We start from the raw sequence: 21,415 nt of genomic DNA on the forward strand, positions 1-21,415 counted from the left end.
TTACCTCTCTCTCCCACATACTGACCTCCACCTCCACCTCCACAAATGAAACCAATCCCCTTCCCCCTCGCCCTAAACATCGGCACCGACATCGTCCATCTCCCCCGCATAACCCGCCTCCTCCAAAGAACAAACTACCTCACCCGCTTCACACGCCGTATCCTCAGCGACCAGGAACAACTCGACTTTCAAACGCGCTTTAAAGATACCCTCACCCTCTATCCAAACCGACATGCCTCCCCCTCTCTCCCTCCGTTCACACCTATCATCACACCAGACATGACGCGCTGGCTCGCCGGCCGCTTCGCCGCAAAAGAAGCCGCGCGTAAAGCCGCGCCGGGCGGGGCTGCGGCGCTTGGTTGGAAGGATGTCGTTGTACGTGTGCCGGGGGATAGTGAGATGGATAATGCTACTGTGCTAGATATGGGGAATAGTCTGGGAGGTAATGGGGTGCTGGCGGCGGCGCAGGAGGGCACGAGCCGGAGGCCGGAGATTGTGTTTTTGGGGGGTGGGGAGGGGAGGCCGGATCGGTTGGGTCAATTGTCGATTTCGCATGATGGGGAATATGTGGTTGCGACTGTTTTGGCGGCTGGGTGAGTGGATTTATGCAGGGATGGGCTTTGCGATTGAGTGACGGTTTGGCTCGTTTTGAGATTGTGAGAGTTTCCGTGGAGTGGGAAGGGATGTGCTGGTGTCTGCTATTACTGGGAGCGGGTTATGTGGTTAGATGTTTGGATGGAGTTTTGAAGGCGTTGTTTTACTGTATATCGAGGTCATTTTGTACCTCGACGGTGCAATGGTGTCTGCTGCATACGATGGGTTCATCGTTGGAAGAAGGAGCAGAATGGCCCCGGTCTCTGACCTGAAGGACAGGAGGGCATGAAGTAACATCCTGGAGCCAGGATTTCTCAAACGGTGATTACTGTACGATATAGCTATGGGTTAATGCCAGAGTATTTTCTGGCTGGCAATTGTGTACATAACATGCTGCTTCTACACAGGTGTGCCGAGGCTGAAGGAAGAGCGCTTCGTCAAACCAGATAGATGCGAATAACAGAAAAGCTCACGCCTTAATTTATAAATGAGCCAATCAGTGGGACATAGAAGTCACAAGCCAATCCTGTTCTACAATTGGGCCCCGTGTACGGAGTCTTCATAGAATCCGACGTCCTTGTACATATGACTCGCCTTCCCCCACAAAAAGCGGGACTAAAATCCTTATCGGGACTGCTATCAACTTTCTGTCTCCATCTAACTTTAACTTCTCAATTCCCCAACTTCTGATATCTGATTCTCAATACTCCTGTACATCGCATCACACCTGAAGATAGAAACAGAGGTAAGAATGAAGACAGTACAAGCTGGATACCCGGTCTCCTTCAGCCATCTCTTTCTCTCTCTTGCTCGTCTACTGCCAGACCATCCCATCCCCCACCTACCATCAACCTCACATGAACATTGACTAACCACGACCCAGGGGAAAGAAAAAGAATATATACACAATGCCATTCTCCCACCACAGCCACTCGGGCCAATTCTGCCCTGGCCATGCCAAAGATTCCCTCGAGGAAGTCATTCAGACCGCCATCAGCAAGAAGATGCAAGTCTTTTGCCTGACTGAGCACATGCCCCGCGAAGAGGTGGACTTTTACCCAGAAGAGGTACTATATCCTTTCTCACCACCATCTCCTTCCAATCATCCACCCCTCTACATTCACTTCACTTGCTAACAAACTTCCCAGATCGAAGCCGGCCAAACAGAAGCCTGGCACTCCACCAACGAAGAAGCGTACTTCACCGAAGCCCTCCGCCTACGCAAAAAATACTCCTCCCAAATCTCCATCATAATTGGCTTCGAATGCGACTGGATCCGGCCCTCCTCGCAAACCGTCATCGCCCGCTCCCTCTCCCGCTTCCCCTTTGAATTCTTCATCGGCTCCGTGCACCACATGCACACCATCCCCATCGACTACGACCACGAGATGTACATCCGGGCCCGCGATATCGCCGGCGGCACCGATGAGCGTCTATTCGAGGATTACTTTGACGCGCAGCTGGATATGCTGAAGGCGTTGAAGCCGCCTGTCGTTGGGCATTTTGATTTGATTCGGTTGAAGAGTGATGATCCTGAGCGGAGCTTTAAGACGTGGCCCGGGGTTTGGGAGAGGGTTGTGAGGAATTTGGAGTTTGTGGTTGGGTATGGCGGGTTGGTGGAGGTTAATGGGGCTGCGCTTAGGAAGGGGATGAGTGAGCCTTATCCGAAGGGGGAGATTTGTGAGGTATGTTTAGTGATGGTTTATGTTGGGCTGTTTTGGAGATACTGATTGATTCTGGATAGGAACTTTTGGCCCTTGGTGGACGCCTTTGTCTGTCAGATGATAGTCATGGCGTTGACCAGGTGAGTTTGAACTTCCACCGCGTGCTGGAGTTTTTGGATCGATTGGGCGTGGACAAGTTGCATTATTTGTCGTTGGTTGGAGAGGAAGGTGGGGACCTGTCGGCTGCACCGGATGAGCGGTTCCCTCGCACGAGAGTCGCTGCCGTTTCTATGGAGGAGGTTAAGCAGATGGCTTTCTGGAAGGTGTGATCATCGCGTCTGTGAGGTCGAGCATGATGCACATATTGCGAGGGTCTACTCCACTAAAGTTCAGTTGATGACATGATTCCATCCATTGAATACTCAAATATTGGAAAGTGTAGCTATGATAGAATGTTCAAGGACCATGTAACACAGTGTTTACGAATGAAATGCGGGGTGTTGAGAAGACAGAGAGAGCCGAGTATGCACGTTCTTAGTGTTTATAGGCTGTCTATAAAACCGGTAATGCCAGGACTGCTTCATACTGATGTTGTATGCGCTACTTATGACGGTCCCAGGCATGAGAGGACATGAGTCCTGTCATATTGAGTACTTTTGACGTGATAGGTGAGTGCGCCGAGGCAGAGAGTCATAGCAAATAACCTGTTAACACAGAGATTTTTGTCCACTTGATGAATCTCTCGATCAAAAACCTTGGTCATCACATCCCGGACTGAAGGCTTAGAACTGAATAAAGAAAATATACAAAAAACAAAATTGTTTGCTATATGGCAGTACTAACAGTTGCGCTGTTCCCGAAAAGTTTCACATTGAATTGAGTGATGCCACAAAGTCAGCTAGGCTAGATCTTGTGGGTTAGACACTCTTGGTCCAGATCTGGTGCTCATAGTAGTATATCCCGAGATATCTGTCAGAGCATAGGAATACCAGCTAGATCTTTGGACAGACAGGATTGTCCGTCGAAGGGCAGTAGATATCTATTGCTGCGTAAGCATGCCTTGCCATGACAACTGCCTCTTTCAAACCGGGCGAAAATTGGTCGATTTGGGGCTAGAAAAGCGCGCGATAAAATCCTGCCACCAGCACCAGCGAAATTTTAGCTCGGAATTCAGGTAGCCAAGCATGGAATCCTTACAGTCCAGTGTTTCACAGACCATGTGGGATAATGGTCGGCTTGCACTCTATCATCTGCATACTTGAGATTTCCCTCTTCACACAAAATTCTGTTCTCATGAAACGAGACACATGCTAAATATACACCTCTCTTAGGCTAGAAACCAAAGCCTTCTTAGAATATTCTATTAGTTTCTTCTCTTTTATAGAATATTCCTAAGGCGTTCCATATCTTTAAACTAGAAATGCTCTGCTAAGAGAACTAGAGAGTGGGCAAGGCAAAGAGCATTGATAAGATTAGGAACATAGAAGCTTGTTTGTTAGACTCGAAAGTCTATATGCCCCTCACCAAACCTTCTTTTCCAGATGGATTGACAGAGCTATCTATGATGATTGTGAACGTCACTGTTAGCGGCAACGATCATTTATAGTATGATAAATATTCGCTGTCAACCCTCCTGAGCGGGTGTCAATGAGGACAAGTCAGCTTCATCTGACCACTCGAACTACCACCACTTCTGGACCAATCCATTTCAAGATGCAAGAAAGTTCGTATCTAAATCAGATTACACATTCTATGATTGAACAACAGCTAAATAATAGCTCAGGCTGCCCACCTCAAATCTGCCTCGAGCGGCATCCCGTTAACAAAAAGCCCGAGCATCAGCAAGCACATCATCATCCTAACGAGGGTGACCATCATCAGCCTGTGGCTAGCAGCCAGAAGGATCGCGATGATGACGACGACAAACACCACGATCATGGTGATCATGGCAATGACAAGAACCCCAAGCAGCCCAGGCAGCCCGGGAATGAATAAGTTGAATGGGATATCCTGCCAAGGGAAACTAAGGGCGCAGGTTCTTGGGCCGGCAAAGCATGCGACAGGTAGACATTATCTCGTTGTGCATTCTTTGCAGATTTGCTCACCAACTATTTTCAACTGGCTTTGGAGCATAATTGTTCCAGAAGCCTTTTTTAATCTGGATTTATTATTTCTACCTACTGGCTATAACAAATCGAATAGGGCCAACCATTATATTGAAATTCCAATATCGTTGACGGGATCTTCTCTAACTACAGTGCACACTTCTATCTTCCCACGGTACTCTAGAGCTTATTGCCTATATTACATGTCCCGACAATGTCATTGTCTCGGTTAACACCGTTCCTCACCCTCGTCTTTTCGCCCCCACAATCGGACCCCACTCTGTGTGCCCCAACAGTACTGTGGAACTTCGCCCACTTCCGACGGCAGTCTAGACTTCAGTATAAGCAGGCCAATTTGCCTGACCTGTCCTACAGTAGAGGTGCAAAAGATATTTGCAACTTAGCCTGAGAGACCCAAGCATTCTTTACCTACCTCGTGGTTATGTCTTGTTTCGCCACCCGGACCTGATTAACACTAGATGCTCTGCGCAAAAGTACGGCGGCGCAGTTTGCACATACATAGCGTAGTAACATTTAGCCATTCAGAAGCCAGCATTTCAAACAGGCATATTGCAAGGCTAAAGTCATGCCGCCAGGCATCCGTGGACAGTGGACAAGGCGTCATGGTTGCCTTTTGCCCTCCTCTCCAGTCACTCTGTATTTATTCTCGACAGCAGCCCTATTCCTTTCTCCTTCTTCGCTACTCTCTGTGTTTCACTTCACGATTATATTTTTACCATGCCCTTCACAGCCAAAGAAAGACAAAAAGTGGAAAAATTGAGACGTCGTTACAGAATTGATTTTTTGGGAGAAGTCCCGAGGCATGAATGGCCCGAAAGCCACCGTTCAACATTCAACGCGGTCGAGGAGCTCGGGAGAAAACAGTTTGACACCTATGCGGTTGACCTGACGACTGTCGAAACCGCCCCATGGTCTGCAGATGTAAAGAAGCAAGCGGAGGATCTCACCGAGCGAGCTAAGCGCTGTGTGAGACGGAATGAATCGACCTGGCGATTTGCGTGCGAGCCGTACGCCCTGGCCCGACTCACCTCAGAAGTCGTATGGTGAGCAGCTCTAAACCATGCGCGATTTCCAGCTCGGCTAAAATCCAATCTAGTAAACGTTGCCGGAACAGAGTATGGCGTTCGGAGATCGAAGCCACCAGGGAAGAGGGCTCGAGGAAGGCAGAAGCACTACGTGCTAGACAGAGAAAAAGACAACCATGCCGCTGTCCGCGAGACTTTAGGAAAGGTGACGCGTTAGTAACAAGCCATCTGACTCAGTGTCATTCCTAGCTACCCGAACTGACAGACAGCGTAGGATCGAAGCTGTAGGGCTGAATCGGATTTTCAGTCACAGGGAAGATGAGCCTGTCCATCATGAGTCAAGTATCGAGAAAGAACTGCCCAGAGCAACAAAGCCAGATGCAATTTACGGACTTCGACAGACCCGGAACATCGAGAACCTTCTCAACGACAAGGCTTGTCCGGGTACACCAGAGGATGAACAGGATAAGCTTGTTCATGAGATCTTGGGGGAATCTCCACTTAGCGAGGAAGGAGATCCAATCTTGTTCCCATTCTTAGTACTCGAGGCAAAGTCTGGAAAAGCGGCAGAGAGTGATTGGATTTCGATTCAATTACAATCTGCGTTTCCGGTGCGAACATTGCTATGCACGCAAACGCGCTTGAAGGAAATCGCCGAATCATTCTTGAATCAGAATTATCAGAAACCAAGTCCCCTGGTTTGGTTGGTCATGAACAGGGGGGAGGATTGGCGAGTATGCGCGGCATGCATAAAGCACGATGCTGGCAGAAAATCCGGCACAGTTGGCAGTGCTGAATATGTTGGTTATCCCTACTGTCCTAGGATCTTCTGGAGACGCTAAATTTTTCCTAGCAAATTTTTGACCTCTGGGGAGGATCGATAACATCTAAAAACGGGGCCCTACAACTTCTGCTAATTGTGGACTATGTGTTCGAATGGGCTCGTGACATTTATCGTGAGGATATACTGAGCGAACTCAGGAGTATAGCATCAGGGCAGAATGATAGTGCAAGCATGGTTCACCCAGACACTGACATTTTCTCCACGTTGACATCTATGCATCTCAGTGTCCCACATGAGGACGACCGGCTCATTCAGGATAGCTACGATCAGGGCATGAATGCTTTTAAAGCGATGGACAGTCAACATGGTGTCGTCCGTCATGCCACATTTATCGAGAGTCATTACCGTTGCTTCTTCGTGACGAGAGACAATGTGGCGACAATGCTTCAGTCAACTGACCAGCCGGCCACTCAAACTCTCGCTCGACAAATAATCACACAGCTGCACGAGATCCCACTTTTGATTAGCTGGGCTTGTCTGAATATGATGGAAGAGCAGTGGACCGGACGCACTCGAATGCCACGATTCTACCATCTTGATGAAACAAAGTTCTACGCTTCAGTCACATATTCATCATTCCTGATGCCAGATTGGGTACAAGTTCGAGAGTTGGTCGTGATTGCCGTTGCCCAAGACGCCTTTGAATGTCTCGCCACGGCTGCAAAATACTCACGCATATCAGCTTCCATGCCGCCACCGGTAGAACAGGGCTGCGACATGGAAGTTGTCAAAGATCTCGTCACCAAACTTCGTGCTGGAAATGCCAGACATACCCTCCTTGCTGCTATAAAACGAAAATGCTTAAGATTTGCTGGCGAGGGAAGTTCGGTTTATCTGGTGCCCAGCAACGGAGTCTCGAGGGATATTGTCCATTACTTGTACAACTATTTCAAGAAAGGGCGGATGCCACCCCAAGAGCCATTTATGAACATATCGACTTCTTCTGATCAGACAAATCTAGCCACTTCCTCCAAGGAGCCATTCGACTTTGGCGGTCTAAATGTCTCAGAAGATGGGTGTGTTCTCGTCTACGCCACTGGCCACAATCATGATCCTGGGAGACGCAAAATGAGCTCCATTTGCATCTTCTTCACAGACGGGCCTCCCGATCTGCCAACAACAGAAAGACTGGGTACTGTGATCAAACACACATACGAGAACTATGATGTCTATCATACTTCACGCATCCACCGAGCCCCGAACTACCGCGAACTCGGAAAGAAAAAGAAAGAAGAAGGAAATCGATGGAACATTCGAAATTCCTATGGTGTATTCTCGGAGGGATTTCATTTTCTACATTGGCTTGCAGTTCTAGAGTGCCCACTTCCTGTTCGTCAGGGCTCTCCGCGAGATGGGGTGCTCTGGGCGCCTGTCTTTTCACGCCATCATTTCCCATGGCGGGAGCCAGGGTATATCTATATGGATCTCGCAGAGCGAGTATTCGTTATCTACAAGACGGTCATTCAGGAAGTTCACTACTGGCGATCCGTTGCACGAGAACGTCGAGCTCGGGGAATAGAATGCTGTGAGATCTGCGCTTTTGAAGAAACCATGGCAGAGGGGAAGGGAATTTGCCGTGAATGTGAGTTTGAGCTTTGTGAAATACGCGGGGAAGATTGGTTCCGCCGAGCTCTTCTCGGAGATCGACCCATTGACTACAGGCCTATTGATACAGAGATTGAGGGCGAGGGATATAAGCGCTTGAGAATTCCGGATGACGAAATGCGAGATCTCAATGCCAAATTTGAGAGGACCCTCAGTTTCTATGAAGATCTAGACGAGGAGTTTGAAGATTTGGGACAATTGGAAGCGCAAACCGCAAGGTTTGTTGCTATCCATAGGGAATTGGAGAGATATTTCCCCAGGAAGCGGAAGAGATCTCCTACTATAGTACCCTCGGAGACAGAATGATGCTGCGATGCAGATATAGGGTGCAATGTACCTCCTAGTTTCGTGCCTTGTGTTATCTATGCGTGATTGTACCTTTGTTATTGCTAGATACAAAAGCCTATAGATACCGCTGATTTATTCTTCATTATCCTGCTTGATGCCTTCTCCTATTTGGTGAACACGCTACCGCTATGTTGTTTAGGTGTGGTCATTACTCGTCTCATCAGATGTTGATAAGTCTGATATACACGATCGGATTAGTCTATCAGAAGCAGCTTGCCAAGGCTGTAAAAGAGCGGGCTCGGTATTGAAGCTCAAGAAGCATAGATTCTCGCTTGGTCGGACATAACGCTTTTGGTGATTATCCATAGGATCTCTAAGGTCTTTAAACTGAAATATGTAGGCTTACCATAAGAACTCTCCGCTCCCACTGGGGAAGCTCGGGTAAATGCGGCTTGACCGTGGGGTTGTCTGCCACGTTCAACTTTATGGAGGGACAGTAGCTCAATTGTGGAGTACTTTGGACAAATGGGCAGCTAGACTATACTCAAACTGCCTCATTCATGGCGAATCATACCAGTCCAAAAATAGCGAGCCTTAAGATCCTGGGAATAATCCATTTAACCAACTATACGCTGATACGATGACTATGACTATGAACGAACCCCTAAAATTTTCTATAGAGTACATTTCGCATAGTTCTACACTGTAGGAAGAGCCTTTTAACATTCAGCCAGCCCGACATGTGCCCTCGGATATTATTTCCCCTCTATCAAGATGCCAATTCACAAAACCATCTCCCCAGGGTCCCAAGAGTCTGCCCCTCATTCTCCCGCCCCTCCGGAGCTTCGTGAGCCATGCCCCGGAAGGCGCCATCCAACGAGAAGCGACAAAATAAGCCCCTTGCCAATCCCAAGTAATTCGGGTAGTACATACCGAAAAAATCCGATTAGATAGATAATTCTCACTGGTCCAGAGTCAACTCCTATGGGTTAAAACTCCATATTAACTAGTCCATTACGTCGCGGCGCCTCCGAAACCACCACCACCCCACTTGGAGAAAAAGTGGAACCCCGAGTGGTTGCCCCTCGTTTTTTTAAAGCTTCCCTTTTCTTCTCTCTTTCTCCTCCCTCGATTCTCTCCAAATATCCTTCAGCTTTCATTGTTACAGTCATCCCTTTCGAATCAATCACAATTCTTTCATAATGGGTGTTGAGAAGACTATCCTGGCCAACGGCAACGGCGTTGACTTCCCTAAGAAGGGTGACAACGTCGCTATGCACTACACTGGCTGCCTGTACGACGCCAGCGCTGCTGCTAACCACTACATGGGCACCAAGTGAGTATCTCGATCTGCTAGGTCGTGATTTTCTGCTAGAAACTTGAACTATCTACTAACCCCGCTGCAAATGATCAGGTTCGACAGCTCTCGGGACCGCGGTTCCCCTCTGGCTAGCCCCATTGGCGTTGGCCGTCTTATCAAGGGTGTGTGGATGACTTCTGACCGCGCGCGATGATCTACGTGGTGGATGTGCTATGAGATCTAGCTTGCGTAGGTCTGTTTATAAGGCTCTTGCTGACCCAATGGTGCTGAATAGGTTGGGACGAGGGTGTCCCCCAGATGAGCCTCGGCGAGAAGGCTATCCTTGACATCAGCTCGTGAGTGTTCTCCTACCCTTTGGGATCTTACTAGCTGCCATGAAATCTGCCCAGGACGGCGCGCTAATATAACTCTCCCCGACAGTGACTACGGCTACGGACCCAAGTATGTAACGAAACTACCGAATCCTCGCACTTTCCAACGATCCAGCTTCCATATACGCACAATACGGCACCAGAGCTTTCGATCAAGACACTAACAATTTTTTTTCTAACAGCGGCTTCCCCGGCCTGATCCCCCCAACTCCCGCCTGGTCTTGTAAGTTACAGAGAGCTACTCACAGTCCTTTCACTCCTCTCCAACAGAACCATTCATACTGACTGTCTCTCTTTCCAGCGAGGTCGAGCTCGTCAAGATCAACAACAAGTCTGCCTAGACTCCTTGACTATACAATGTTGAGTCCTAGCTTGCTTTCTTTTTTTTTTTTTTTGGTCCACACCCCCCGCCTCCCCGATTCTAGATCACGATCTAGACAACGGAACGAAGCGGATTAGAACACAAGAAATCAAACATTTGGTGGACACGCTCCGGTCATGATTCCCTAATCATCGAAGGGGGAATCAGCCATGGAGTAGCTTGCTTTGCCAGTCATCCCTTCCTCGTACCCTAACCTTATAACCTCGTAGACAACCCTCAGGCCTCAACGCCAAATCACAGCATTCTATAGTATTTAATCTCCCCATCTATGCACATCAACTACACACCCCATCCTATACAACAGCATAACTAACCCGACTATTCCCCTTACTCCTGGAAATCTTCTTCACAACCGTCCCCCCACACAAATCAGTACTATCAACATGCGTCCCCCCACAAGGATAAACCTCCGCACCCACAATCCTCACAACCCGAAACTTGTCCTGCCCCGGTCCCAACAACCCCGGATCAGGAAGAAGATGTTCCACACCCTCCCGTTTAAAATCCTCCTCCCCCCAAAACTGAATCTCAACCGGCATCGCTCGGGATATAAACTCGTCTACTTTGGCTTGAATAGCGTCTTTGTGTTCGCCGCCAATGCTGCCGCGGAATTCGCAGGATGCACTGTCGGGGAAATGTGAGGCTTTTAGTTCGTCGAAGTTCGGAATGGAGGACTCGAGGAGGTGGCGGACTGCGGAGCCGAGGACGTGGCCGGCTGTGTGGAGGCGGGAGTAGAGGAGGCGTTTTTCGGCGTCGATGGTTTGGAGGATTGGTGTGTTGGGGGTTAGGGATTGGAGGGGTGTTGTTGTGCTGGGCATGGCGCGGACGAGGTGTAGGACTTGGCCGTTGTTTGTAGCGTCCATTCGTGCGGCTAGGACTTGGAGGAGTGCATTTTCTGGATTGTTGATCGTGCTGGTGACTGTGCCTGCGGGGAAGATGTAGCCTTCATCGGAGGGTTGGCCGCCGCCTTGTGGGTGGAAGATGGTGTCCTTTGTCACGAGGATCAAGTCATCGTTGCTGGCGGATTTGAAGAGGGCTTGGTTGGCTTCTTCAAGGTCGGAGAATGGTTGGAGGGACTGGACTGTTGTCTCGAGGTGAAGGAGTTTTGAGTCGTGTTGGTATGCGAGATAAGTGGGGGTTGGAGGAGGCATTGCGTAGTTAAACAAGGTAGTCGCTGGCCTATATTCTGAAATTGACTATGCGAAGGTGCTGTGAAAGATGGGATCGAAGTTTTCTTCCTATCAGCTGCTATCAAGGGGTTGTTAAATAGTGATATTAGGGTAACAGAGGAGATTATTTAGCCGCGGGGAGAAACTGGGGCCCGCACGCCCTGTTAAGTACATCCCCGCATCCAGCCAATGGGAGAGTCGGCCTGAGTACAAAATGACCCAGGGAGTCATAGAATATTCAAGTACATCTTTATTGACTCAACATGGCAGTTTCTGGTTATTTCCATTGACAAAGCACTTATCTACGTACCGTAGGCTTATAGCCTTGTACCGTAGTTGTGCTGACACAGAAATACTCCGCCAACCTGGTGAAAAGCCATAGCTTGACCAGAACAACAAGACCAGCTTTGGTGATCGAAGACATGTTCAACTTCAAGACAGCTATAGGGATAATGAATTCCCCAATTTACCTCAAACCTAGCTAAGCCAGCCTTATCGCGCAATACTATTGATATATGCCATCCCGGACGCTCGATAGCTATCGGCTTCCACGTAGCTCTCATTCCGAGAAAGACGGAAAACAAAGTTTGAAGGTTTAGAGGAATAGCGAGGCCATTGAGGGATGTGCGGTACTGTTGGGGTTTGATTTATTGTTAGTGAGGCACCATCAAACAGAGCACCCCAGGGTATAAAACAAACTCACCTCCATGTCCATTAGGATTCAAATCAGTAACAAAAGACGTCCACATGCGAGCCGCCAGTTGTCCGAGTTCCAGCCGCGCAGGATCAGATCCCAGAGCCGTAATATTCTGAACTGGGTTTGCGAAGACGAAGGGAATCTATACATTAGTAACGTAACCAGTCAGTAATCCAGCCAGTCTTGTTCCACTAGCTCATTCCTATAAAGAGTCTTGGGTATTGGGTAATCCCTACCTCAGCAAAATGCTGCACTCCAATCGTCGTCGAAGTATTCAGTGCAGCAACATCCCACCGGTACGAATAAACGTGGTCCTCGAATCGGGACATGGCTTGTGCCAACATCCGACGGGGCGCTACCATGGTGATATCACCGGCCATAGATTCGTAGCGTTTATATTGAAGACCTTTCTCCGGCCAGGTCACATTGCCCCAGCCATAGGGACAGCCGAGGGATGAGATGTTGGGGTAGTATGAGAGGAGCTGGGTGGCTTCGTCGCGGGTGAGGACCCAGCGCTTGGAGGCTGTGTTTGTGCAGCAAGAGTTGGTTAATAAGGTTCTATTGAGTGGGAGTGAGGTACTCACAGATTAACTGGGCAATGCAATCTTCATCTGTATTTGTGCCTGTTGTCCCGAAACTGGTTCCTTCGTCTGTGTTTGTGCCTAGGAGGATGGGGACTTTGGCGAATTTGCCTTCGCGGTAGCTGATCTGGGGATACTGCGAGATGAAGTTGTTGTCGACTGTGGCGAACCACTCTAGTCCTTCATAGGCGTTGTTGTAGAAAGTCTGGTATGGTAGGTCTCGAAGACATTGGAGAGTGTTTGTTGCATTGGTGCATCTGAACGCTGGAAATGAGCGTCTGTGGTTGTGATAGCTGGTTTCTTTGGACAGACTCACCCTGTTCTTTGGACAATCCGATTGTACATTGGCTGGTGCCATTCAGTGCCGTTGTAGGGCGGTCCAACTGCATTTCCGGACTCCATAATTGCTGAATCCTGAGTCAGTCACTTCTGATTTCGTTGAGAGAAAGGATGTCCTACCAGCTCTAAAGAGACCCTCGTTATCTCCGTTGCTGGTGACAAGGTGCGCACCCACGCTGTATGCTCCCCTGTATACAAATCAGTGTCAGTACCCATGGAGAAACCCAACCCATTTCTTTGTCACTAAAAAAACTCACGCCGACTCACCCCAGATCGTGACTCGATCTGGGTCTCCACCGAATGCCTTGATATGCTTCTTCACCCAGCGCATAGCAGTCCGCTGATCTCGAAGAGCAAGATTGGTATTTCCCTCCGCCTATAATAATGTCAATACATAGGAGCCTGCTCTGAGAACTGGATCTACATACCCTCACTTCCTCCGAGTCCAGGAAACCAAACGCCGACAAGCGGTAATTAATCGAGACTCCCAGCACAGGCTTGCCGTTCAACGCACTCTGCTGAACCACATAACTCATGTTATATCTACACAAGCACAAAAAAAGGTCAGTATGCAACTCCTTCAATCCAATGTAGTATAGGAATCGACTAACCTGGGATCCGCAGTAGCACCCTGCGACCACCCACCTCCAAAAATCCACAACATAACGGGCAACCCCTCCTCCCCGACATTCTGAGGCCTAATCACATTAAGATTCAAACAATCCTCACTCGACCGAATCAATCCCATATTCACCAATTTAGTGGTATCAGACCCGTAGCCAGGACAATCATATCCATATTCGGTAGCATTGTAATAGACAGCGTTGCCGTGAGACGACACACCGGCCGTAGAGAGATCATAGACACCAGAATTACTATCATTCGAAGTGTAATGCGACTTCAATTCTGCGGCCGTGAATCGAGCTGGTTCGTCGGCATACTTGATGCCTAGGAAAAGGTCTTGGTCAAATTCGGGGAGTGTGCGGCCCACGAATACGGTTTTGGGGGGTCCTTTACTTGGGGATAGTGTCGCTGTTGGTGGGTGTGATGAGACTGCGGCTCCACTATGGGATAGTGGAGTTGAGGATACTGCCGTGGCTAAGGTTAGCCACAGAGCTGGGCGGAGCATTTTGGTTGTCTGTGGATATTCAGTCCTCTAGATAGGAGTTTGAGAGCTAGACAATTGAGGGACAAGACACTGTCCTGCTACGACGGATCGAGGTAAGGTATTCAGTACATATATGCCCCAGTGGGAACAAGAAATAACAACGGAGTAATTATACAATCAGTAGGCATGCCAAGGCAGAGACGTTATTGTAGATCAATTACCACACTCACAACCCCTCAATCGAGGGATCATCGAACCCAGAAAATAGGCTAGATAGCAAGCAAATTAACCAAAACCAGGCTAAACCGGGGAAATTGTTTCGACGAGAGAGTTTTGCAAAGCTACATTTAGACTTCATTAGGGGCTTCGTACGTAGAGTTGTGGGGATGGATACGCTCATAGGTGGGAAAATAAAGCTGGGAGAATTCCGGTATGAAATTGGCGGGGGTTGCTGTTGTATTTGTAGGCTGTAGGCACAAGTGAATTGGAGGTCGGGGTAAGGTGCTCAAAATGGAAGCTTAGCGCCGAGATTGTTGGTATGTCGGACAGTGATATATGAAGGCATCGGCTAGATGAAGCTATTCAGTCCAATTCTCGCGGGATTTGGATCGCTTGTCGTGACTTGACAGAGTGATGTACATCTAATAAACTAGAGAGAAATTTGTCGCAAGGAATAGGAGGATCACATGTACTCCAGTATAGTTCTATTTTACTATTTGATCGACCCAAGTGCCAATACAAAGAGTCGAATCGAGCCTGCCTTGATCAGGCCCGGCAAGAAGAAGAAGGTTATCTGAATAGAAGAGAGAACACCAATCCGCTCATGAGAAAAGAAAAAGAGGAATATCTGGACATCGAAAAATCGGAAGAGGGGAAACAAATGAAAGAGAATGCACATCGCATAGACGCTCTATTATGTATGGTACCTTTGCAGACTCTGCCAATCAGACACAGATCAATCATCCTTCACGCGTTCCCCGTATGCATTTGACCCAGAGCCAAGCCCTGTCGCTCGAGACCTGCTCGTCGCCGACGCAGTTGGACCTGCAACTCTAAATGACGAGGAAGTAGAGCTTGTGCCCCGCGCTTCCCGCCGGGAAGGACCTCCTAAAACACTAGGCGATCGCCGACCTTCAGAGGTATCGTCCAGCTCGATCAGATCGCCAATTCCCCAAAGCCCACGGCCACGGCTGGTTGCCTGTTGGTTGGGGGACCCTTGTTGAAGCTCGCTGATTCCAGCCTTGGTGCGGGTTGCGACTTTGCGGAGCCAACCCTCGACAGCTCCACCAATGTTTTCAAGGCCATTTGATGCATTGGACGTCGCTGTGGACTCGGATCCAAAAGATGATCTTCGAAGGTTCTCTGGTACAGGAGGAAGAGCTAGATTGGGCATGTGCTGCGAGAAAAATTTGCTCAAACCGTCTAGGGCAGGTCCAGGTGCAGTGGAAGTTCGATCAAGAGTACCCACACCAGTACCAGTCAGATGGAGACTGCTGCGCTGGCGGCGATGCTGGGGACGGAGTGGCTTCGACTGGCCTCCGCGAGGTCTGGCCCGGGGAAGAGCGCCCTCTGCCGGTGTTATCTGCGGCGAACCGGCGGGGGATGAAGTCCGGGTTGGCTCTCGGGAAGAGTCATCATGGAAAGGTTCTGCATCGGTATAGCACGCAGATTTTCGACGCGTGCGTGGGAAAAGCCTAATGCCCTTCGTGGGACTCGGCCAATCTGTACCGCGGACGGAAATCCGTCAATATTTACCCAGGACTCATGTTTCCAAATCTGATTGCTGTCGGTGTCGGCAGTTCCAGGAACCTTCTGACTCGACATCGAGCTATTCGTGGAGGCGACAGCCGGTGTGATAGAGCTACCACTTGCATCTTCAGAATCAATCGTCAGAAGATCTACTTCTGCAGGTGGTACTGGTCTACCCTTGACGCTGCATGCATCAACTGGCAGTAGCACTGTCTTCCTGCTTTGGATATTGTCATTGGGCCAGAAGCCGTTCGCTTTTCGGAAAATCGTTGGTTGGCATCCGTATTTAATCGTCACTCCCGTAATGCTGTCTGTTGCCTGGACAGGGTGAATGTATGCGAGTGCATCCTCGTCTTGCTCTGCATCAAGTGGCTGGTCAAAATAATCGCCCGAGTCGCGTCGCTTGTGCCGAAAGGCGCCGCTCATTATGGGATCGGAGTCTGCAAGTAGAAGTGCTTCTCGTTTCTTCGCCTGAACCAATGCTTGACGCTCCTCCTTGGTTCCACTTCCAATTTCTGTAGTACTCGGTGCTGATGGACCCCATGCTGTCGGAGTAGACCGCGGAATACTTCGAATATATACGTCTGATTTCGATGGTTTCCTCCGCGAATGTCCCTTTGCCGCATTATTTGTTGTGTTTGACCCAGTGTCGCTGCCGAGCACCGACGACGCCAGGCTCTGGAGAGAGGACCACGACGAGTCTAGAAAGTCTGCCGCTCCTCGGGAAGAAGACGAAGCTTTTGATGACCCATTCCAAGCAAAGGAATATGCTTCGTTCCGACTGCGATTGCTCGGTTGCGTGACGCGGGAGGGGTGTTTCATGGGCAGCGGCGAGGTTCCACGGGACGATAGCGGCGAGGGGGTAGCACCACGAGATCGTGTAGTTCCAACATCGGCGGAGAGGGTTGTAGAAAGACCCGATGCAAAGGGCTGGGCATCCTGGTAGGAATAATTGCTGTTCTTGGTGCTGGAATCATCTTCATCGTCGATAAAGGAGACGAGTCGGCGAGGGCGCGATCGGACCGCGGAGGCGGAGGTGGTGCCGGCGCTGACAGTGTTGGAGCTCAGGGAAGCATTGACGAAGCTATTTTGGGAACTCATTCCTGTCAGTATGGTCTTGTGGAAGTATTCTTCCAAAGACAAGACTCAAAGACTCCCTTCGGAGTTGTGGGTGTTGCCAAGGCACTGATTGCCATCAGTGGTCTCCAAGGAGAGACCCATTCGTCATCCACCGGCCGTGTCGCATTCGTGGCCTCAGCGCTGAGACGAGACAATGAGGCAGATCATGAAACTGCGTCCACAATCGGCCGGACTCGATATACAATAGAATGCGTTTCCCGTGAACAACGTGGGAGGTAAGACCGCGGAGTAAATGTGATTACTCAAGGATGCGATAGGAGACAGTAGTGGGAAGCGTGGAGGTGGTACGTAGGTGACGATAAAGACCCACTAAGGAAAGACCGCGGCAGGCGCCAACTCGACGGATATGGGGAAGACAGGGGAGACCCAGGAGCCAGCAATCACAACCCGAGGGGAGATAAAAGAAGGAGTTTTTTCTGTACAAGGAGAGAGGGAATGTAGAAATAGACGTCGATAGGGAGTGGGTGGGTTTTCGGGAGGCGCTGTTGGATGATCGGCAGGTGACTTCGCCGCCCGGCCAAGTAGAAGTACGTAACGTTCCCCGTGGGTTAATATGAGCGGGTCTGTACTAGTACTTGCAAAAGAAGGTTTTCATCTTAGATATACAAGATAAGCCCTGGCACCAGATCATATTTGAGAGCGATGATGTGTATTATATTGCAATTCAGATCCCCACAAATTGTACAAGAAACCCGACGATTCTATGAACGAACCGAACCTGGGCCCAGCCAGAAACCGTATAAAACCACAGCCAAGAAGAACAGAATGAAATGGCCTTGTTAACCCTTCGAAACCGGGAAGCACATGAGCCTCTAAATTATCCACCAAGAAAGAAATAGAAACAGATCATTCACGATCACTCTGGAGGCTCAGCCATCTCAGAGGGCCGACCATCAGTCTCCGAGGCGGCCTCATCCTCAGTCGTCCAATCACCCTCTTCTTTCTCAATGACCTTGCCAGTTGGAGTGGTAGGCACTTGAGGAGGCATAACCCTCACGCCACCGGCTCGGGCGAAGAAGTCTTCTGTGCGAAGGCCACGAACTTCTTGAGGATCAACGGCTGTTATTTGCATACCGTCAGCCTTCTTCTGACGGATCAGCTCGCGTACGGGAGCCATAGCCGCATCTCGGCAGGCTTCCTTGATATCGCTACCGGACATGCCGGACATAGATTTGACCAGATAGTGGAGGTCAAAGTTATCCCGATCAACCTTAGTATCCTTAAGGATTAGGCTAAGGATTCGGAGTCGCTGTTGGGCAGGAGGAAGGGTGACAGGGAACTTCTTAGGCATACGCCGGAGAATGGCCTCGTCGATATCCTGCATCCGGTTGGTAGCTCCAAGCACAACAATGCGCTGGGGCTCACCCGTCGAATTGGCGGAGGTAAGACCATCCCAATGTGTCATAAATTCCGCCTTCACCATACCGCTTGCCTCGTGTTCGCCGCTCCTCCGGGTTCCCAAGACCGCGTCGATCTCATCAATGAAAACAATCGCAGGCTGAAGCTTGCGTGCGAGAGAAAAGACCGCATTCACTAGTTTGTTCGAGTCACCGTACCACTTCTCCGTCAATGTTGAGATATGCAAGTTAATAAAACAAGCGCCACTCTCGGACGCCAGTGCCTTCGCGAGCATAGTCTTTCCGCAACCAGGCGGGCCATATAGAAGAACACCGGACGGTGCGGTGAGGAGAGACGAAGTTGACGAGTAAAGATGAGGCATAGTCAATGGGTAGATCACGGATTCCTTCAACTCTTCAATAATATGATCGAGACCTCCAATGTCTTCAAACGAGACATTAATATCTTCAGGCGCAACCACGTCCATCGCAACGGCTTGTTCATATTGATTGAGCGTTAGCTCGCCTCGTCGTTGGCGGCGACCCTTCTTAGTGCTCCCTCGTTTTTCGTCATCTGATTCATCTCCGCCATCAAGTCGGCGCAGAATGGTTGCTGACTTTTGTCGTTGCTCCTCCTTCTTCTGGCTCTCCGGGTCGAAATCGAGGCGCGATAGGAGATAGCGAATGAGAAAGTATGCCGAAGCCGACTATAATCGGTTAGAAATATTCGGCCCTGAGTCAGTCCAGAGCGTTGAAACTCACCGTGCCGGCGACCATTACGAGCTCTTGCAGGAAGCTCTGCCATCGGCGGCCGCCTGATGATGCCATGACGACAGCGGCGTGGATAAGGGGTAAGAAGGGGCGAGAACTTGAACTGCTGAACCCTTTAGGATGTTCGATCGACAGATGGTAAAACAAAGAAGACGAATGCGATCCCGACTCCGAAAACGTGGAACGGTCTCAAGCGAGGCCCGAGATCTGGCTCGGGCAGTTGTGGCGCGGATGATCCCTGTGGCTCGGAATGTCACATGTCACATGTCTGCCGCTGGGCGGAGAGTTGTTGATAATCGCGGCGCGTCTCCAAGCCCGATAACATCAGACTAAACGCCAACCCCAATTACGCCATGCCAAAACGGAAAGCTCCTTCAAAACTCTCTGGCCTTGTTGGCTCAGATGATGAGGATGTACTTCAATTTACTGAAAACGAGTCCGTCCCCTCCCACGACCCTCAGGAGGAGCCTCCCGCCAAGAAACGTCGCGGTCGACCGCGTACATCCGCTGAAACCGCAACTACCACCAAAGCTTCCGCTCCGGTAAGGAAACAAGCAGCCGCTCAAGCACCACAAGAAGAGGAACAAGCGTCAGTACCAAAAAAAGCGCCAGCTCGGCGTGGGCGGGCGCGCGGCGCCTCAGAAGTCCCCGAGCCGCAGACGCGGATGGCTGTCCCAGTAGAGGTTACGGGCGAAGAATCAAATGAACAGGAAAATGAGGACCCTTCAGCATCAAAATCTACAAAAAACGCGAGAGCAAGCAGGGCCACGACAGCAGCAACTCGTGGACGAGGCCGAGCTCGTGCAAGCACCGCCAGGCCAGTGCAAACAGACGGAGAGTTCGAGTACACACCAACCCGCGCTGTGCCACAACAAAGGATACCCGAAATGAGTGAGACGCAGCAGACTGATGGAGCGGCAGATGAAGTTGTAGATGAGTCCATGCTGGATGATAACCAGCACCCAGCTCCCTACGTGCCATCGTCCGTTGTGAAAAATGCCAGGGCGCGACTCGCCACGTTGAAGAATACTCGTGACTCCTCACCTAGTAAGCGCAAGTCCAGCGCGGCTATTGATCAAGGCGGGGATCCGGATTTGAGGCGTAAGATTGGTGAAATTACCAAGAAACACGATGCGCTAGAGTCAAGATATCGCAACCTACGTGAGATCGGAGTCGTAGAGGCCAACGCGAACATGGAGAAACTACGTAAGCAATGTGAAAATATCACTACAGGTACGTTCTTGCAGTTGGTGCTGTACTCGATAGGGGAATCATAATAACTGACTGGTTTCCCTGCAGCATCCAACGAACTTGTTGCTTCGCTAAGATCAGAGCTGGAAGCGCAGCGAACCTTAGGCTCACAGAGCCGCAATCTGCAGAAACAACTGAAAGAGCGGGATGCCGAAATGGCCAAGCTCAAGGCCCAAGCAGACGAGGCGCGCTCTCAACTTGCCTCTTCACAATCCGAGATCAAGGCCCTGCAGACGAAGCTTGCCGCTGCACGCAACACGGCTGCCAGCCTCGAGGCTACCAAGGTCCCAGGAAGTGCCATCAAGGGTGGCGCAGCCAACCGGGCAACCGCAGCTGCCACTGCCGAGGCGGCTCAGGTCGCCCAGCTTGCGCAACTGAAGGAGGATCTCTACACTGATTTCACCGGACTGATCATCCGTGATGTCAAGAACCGCGAGACAGATCATCTCTATGACTGCATCCAAACCGGTGTCAATGGAAGTAAGTACCCAAAACTACCTGGAATGAGCGCAAAGTTTCATGTCTAACCAATTTGCAGCACTTCATTTCAAGTTGGCCATTCCCAAGGTGGCTAGCTCAGAGTATGAGCAGGCCGAGTTCCAGTATCTCCCGCTGTTGGATGCCAGCCGTGATCGGGAGCTTGTTAATATTTTGCCAGACTTTTTGACCGTTGATATTACTTTCAAGCGAGAGCAGGCGTCCAAGTTTTACACACGGGTGATTGACGCCCTTACCAAACGGCGGACCAGCACATCATGACAGTGTTAATATATGGGGGATATATGGGCAATCTATTTTGGAAAATATCAGCATTTTGTGGATGAATACATGCCGCCTTTCTTGCGTAGCCATGATGGATTCAATAGATGGTATAGCACTGACTATAGTGTACCCAAACCTGCATGCGGATCGACTCTTCTATGGAGTTGTATACATGCCCTGATTACTCCGCCCTGACTTAACAACCTTTCTCGAGACAAGATAGCTTACTGAAGACTTCTGGAAAGTATTACTAAGTAAACAGTTCTTGTTCAATTGTTGCCCACTCAGCTT

The 21,415-nt window shown here is 49.9% G+C and overlaps 12 protein-coding genes across 12 annotated transcripts; 7 read left to right on the forward strand and 5 right to left on the reverse strand.

The window, feature by feature from the left end:
- Window positions 1-45: 45 nt before the first annotated feature.
- N7473_007034 (4'-phosphopantetheinyl transferase B) lies at window positions 46-597 on the forward strand (the record flags this gene model as incomplete). Its single annotated transcript, XM_057152974.1, has 1 exon — window positions 46-597. The coding sequence occupies one exon, from the start codon at window positions 46-48 to the stop codon at window positions 595-597; it is 552 nt and encodes a 183-aa protein (XP_057007312.1).
- A 905-nt stretch (window positions 598-1,502) lies between these two features.
- On the forward strand, window positions 1,503-2,587 carry N7473_007035 (histidinol-phosphatase; the record flags this gene model as incomplete). The annotated part of the gene is made up of 3 exons (XM_057152975.1): window positions 1,503-1,661; window positions 1,743-2,279; window positions 2,339-2,587. 3 exons carry the CDS (start codon window positions 1,503-1,505, stop codon window positions 2,585-2,587), a joined length of 945 nt encoding a protein of 314 aa, XP_057007313.1.
- A 1,384-nt stretch (window positions 2,588-3,971) lies between these two features.
- Window positions 3,972-4,253, forward strand: N7473_007036 (uncharacterized protein; the record flags this gene model as incomplete). Its single annotated transcript, XM_057152976.1, has 1 exon — window positions 3,972-4,253. The coding sequence occupies one exon, from the start codon at window positions 3,972-3,974 to the stop codon at window positions 4,251-4,253; it is 282 nt and encodes a 93-aa protein (XP_057007314.1).
- Window positions 4,254-5,360: 1,107 nt separating this feature from the next.
- Window positions 5,361-5,697, forward strand: N7473_007037 (uncharacterized protein; the record flags this gene model as incomplete). The annotated part of the gene is made up of 3 exons (XM_057152977.1): window positions 5,361-5,427; window positions 5,481-5,621; window positions 5,684-5,697. 3 exons carry the CDS (start codon window positions 5,361-5,363, stop codon window positions 5,695-5,697), a joined length of 222 nt encoding a protein of 73 aa, XP_057007315.1.
- A 727-nt stretch (window positions 5,698-6,424) lies between these two features.
- Window positions 6,425-8,164, forward strand: N7473_007038 (uncharacterized protein; the record flags this gene model as incomplete). Its single annotated transcript, XM_057152978.1, has 1 exon — window positions 6,425-8,164. The coding sequence occupies one exon, from the start codon at window positions 6,425-6,427 to the stop codon at window positions 8,162-8,164; it is 1,740 nt and encodes a 579-aa protein (XP_057007316.1).
- A 1,184-nt stretch (window positions 8,165-9,348) lies between these two features.
- N7473_007039 (FKBP-type peptidyl-prolyl cis-trans isomerase) lies at window positions 9,349-10,179 on the forward strand (the record flags this gene model as incomplete). Its single annotated transcript, XM_057152979.1, has 6 exons — window positions 9,349-9,482; window positions 9,561-9,628; window positions 9,742-9,802; window positions 9,888-9,912; window positions 10,021-10,061; window positions 10,140-10,179. The coding sequence occupies 6 exons, from the start codon at window positions 9,349-9,351 to the stop codon at window positions 10,177-10,179; spliced, it is 369 nt and encodes a 122-aa protein (XP_057007317.1).
- Window positions 10,180-10,513: 334 nt separating this feature from the next.
- Window positions 10,514-11,371, reverse strand: N7473_007040 (putative alanine--tRNA ligase; the record flags this gene model as incomplete). Its single annotated transcript, XM_057152980.1, has 1 exon — window positions 10,514-11,371. One exon carries the CDS (start codon window positions 11,369-11,371, stop codon window positions 10,514-10,516), a length of 858 nt encoding a protein of 285 aa, XP_057007318.1.
- A 510-nt stretch (window positions 11,372-11,881) lies between these two features.
- N7473_007041 (putative triacylglycerol lipase (LipA)) lies at window positions 11,882-14,144 on the reverse strand (the record flags this gene model as incomplete). Its single annotated transcript, XM_057152981.1, has 9 exons — window positions 11,882-12,021; window positions 12,093-12,228; window positions 12,323-12,609; window positions 12,671-12,924; window positions 12,984-13,074; window positions 13,127-13,194; window positions 13,264-13,382; window positions 13,435-13,549; window positions 13,618-14,144. Coding segments are annotated over 9 exons (1,737 nt in total), but the record flags the coding sequence as incomplete, so codon positions are not given.
- Window positions 14,145-15,069: 925 nt separating this feature from the next.
- Window positions 15,070-15,507, reverse strand: N7473_007042 (uncharacterized protein; the record flags this gene model as incomplete). The annotated part of the gene is made up of 1 exon (XM_057152982.1): window positions 15,070-15,507. One exon carries the CDS (start codon window positions 15,505-15,507, stop codon window positions 15,070-15,072), a length of 438 nt encoding a protein of 145 aa, XP_057007320.1.
- Window positions 15,508-15,692: 185 nt separating this feature from the next.
- Window positions 15,693-16,964, reverse strand: N7473_007043 (uncharacterized protein; the record flags this gene model as incomplete). Its single annotated transcript, XM_057152983.1, has 1 exon — window positions 15,693-16,964. One exon carries the CDS (start codon window positions 16,962-16,964, stop codon window positions 15,693-15,695), a length of 1,272 nt encoding a protein of 423 aa, XP_057007321.1.
- An 895-nt stretch (window positions 16,965-17,859) lies between these two features.
- Window positions 17,860-19,168, reverse strand: N7473_007044 (protein-degrading AAA family ATPase MSP1; the record flags this gene model as incomplete). The annotated part of the gene is made up of 2 exons (XM_057152984.1): window positions 17,860-19,047; window positions 19,103-19,168. The coding sequence occupies 2 exons, from the start codon at window positions 19,166-19,168 to the stop codon at window positions 17,860-17,862; spliced, it is 1,254 nt and encodes a 417-aa protein (XP_057007322.1).
- Window positions 19,169-19,464: 296 nt separating this feature from the next.
- N7473_007045 (putative chromosome segregation protein (Pcs1)) lies at window positions 19,465-21,121 on the forward strand (the record flags this gene model as incomplete). Its single annotated transcript, XM_057152985.1, has 3 exons — window positions 19,465-20,344; window positions 20,411-20,842; window positions 20,901-21,121. The coding sequence occupies 3 exons, from the start codon at window positions 19,465-19,467 to the stop codon at window positions 21,119-21,121; spliced, it is 1,533 nt and encodes a 510-aa protein (XP_057007323.1).
- Window positions 21,122-21,415: the final 294 nt, after the last annotated feature.

The sequence above is a fragment of the Penicillium subrubescens genome (assembly GCF_028828155.1).
Source record: "Penicillium subrubescens strain IBT 31985 chromosome Unknown utg000005l_segment0_segment0, whole genome shotgun sequence".
Lineage (NCBI taxonomy): Eukaryota > Fungi > Ascomycota > Eurotiomycetes > Eurotiales > Aspergillaceae > Penicillium > Penicillium subrubescens.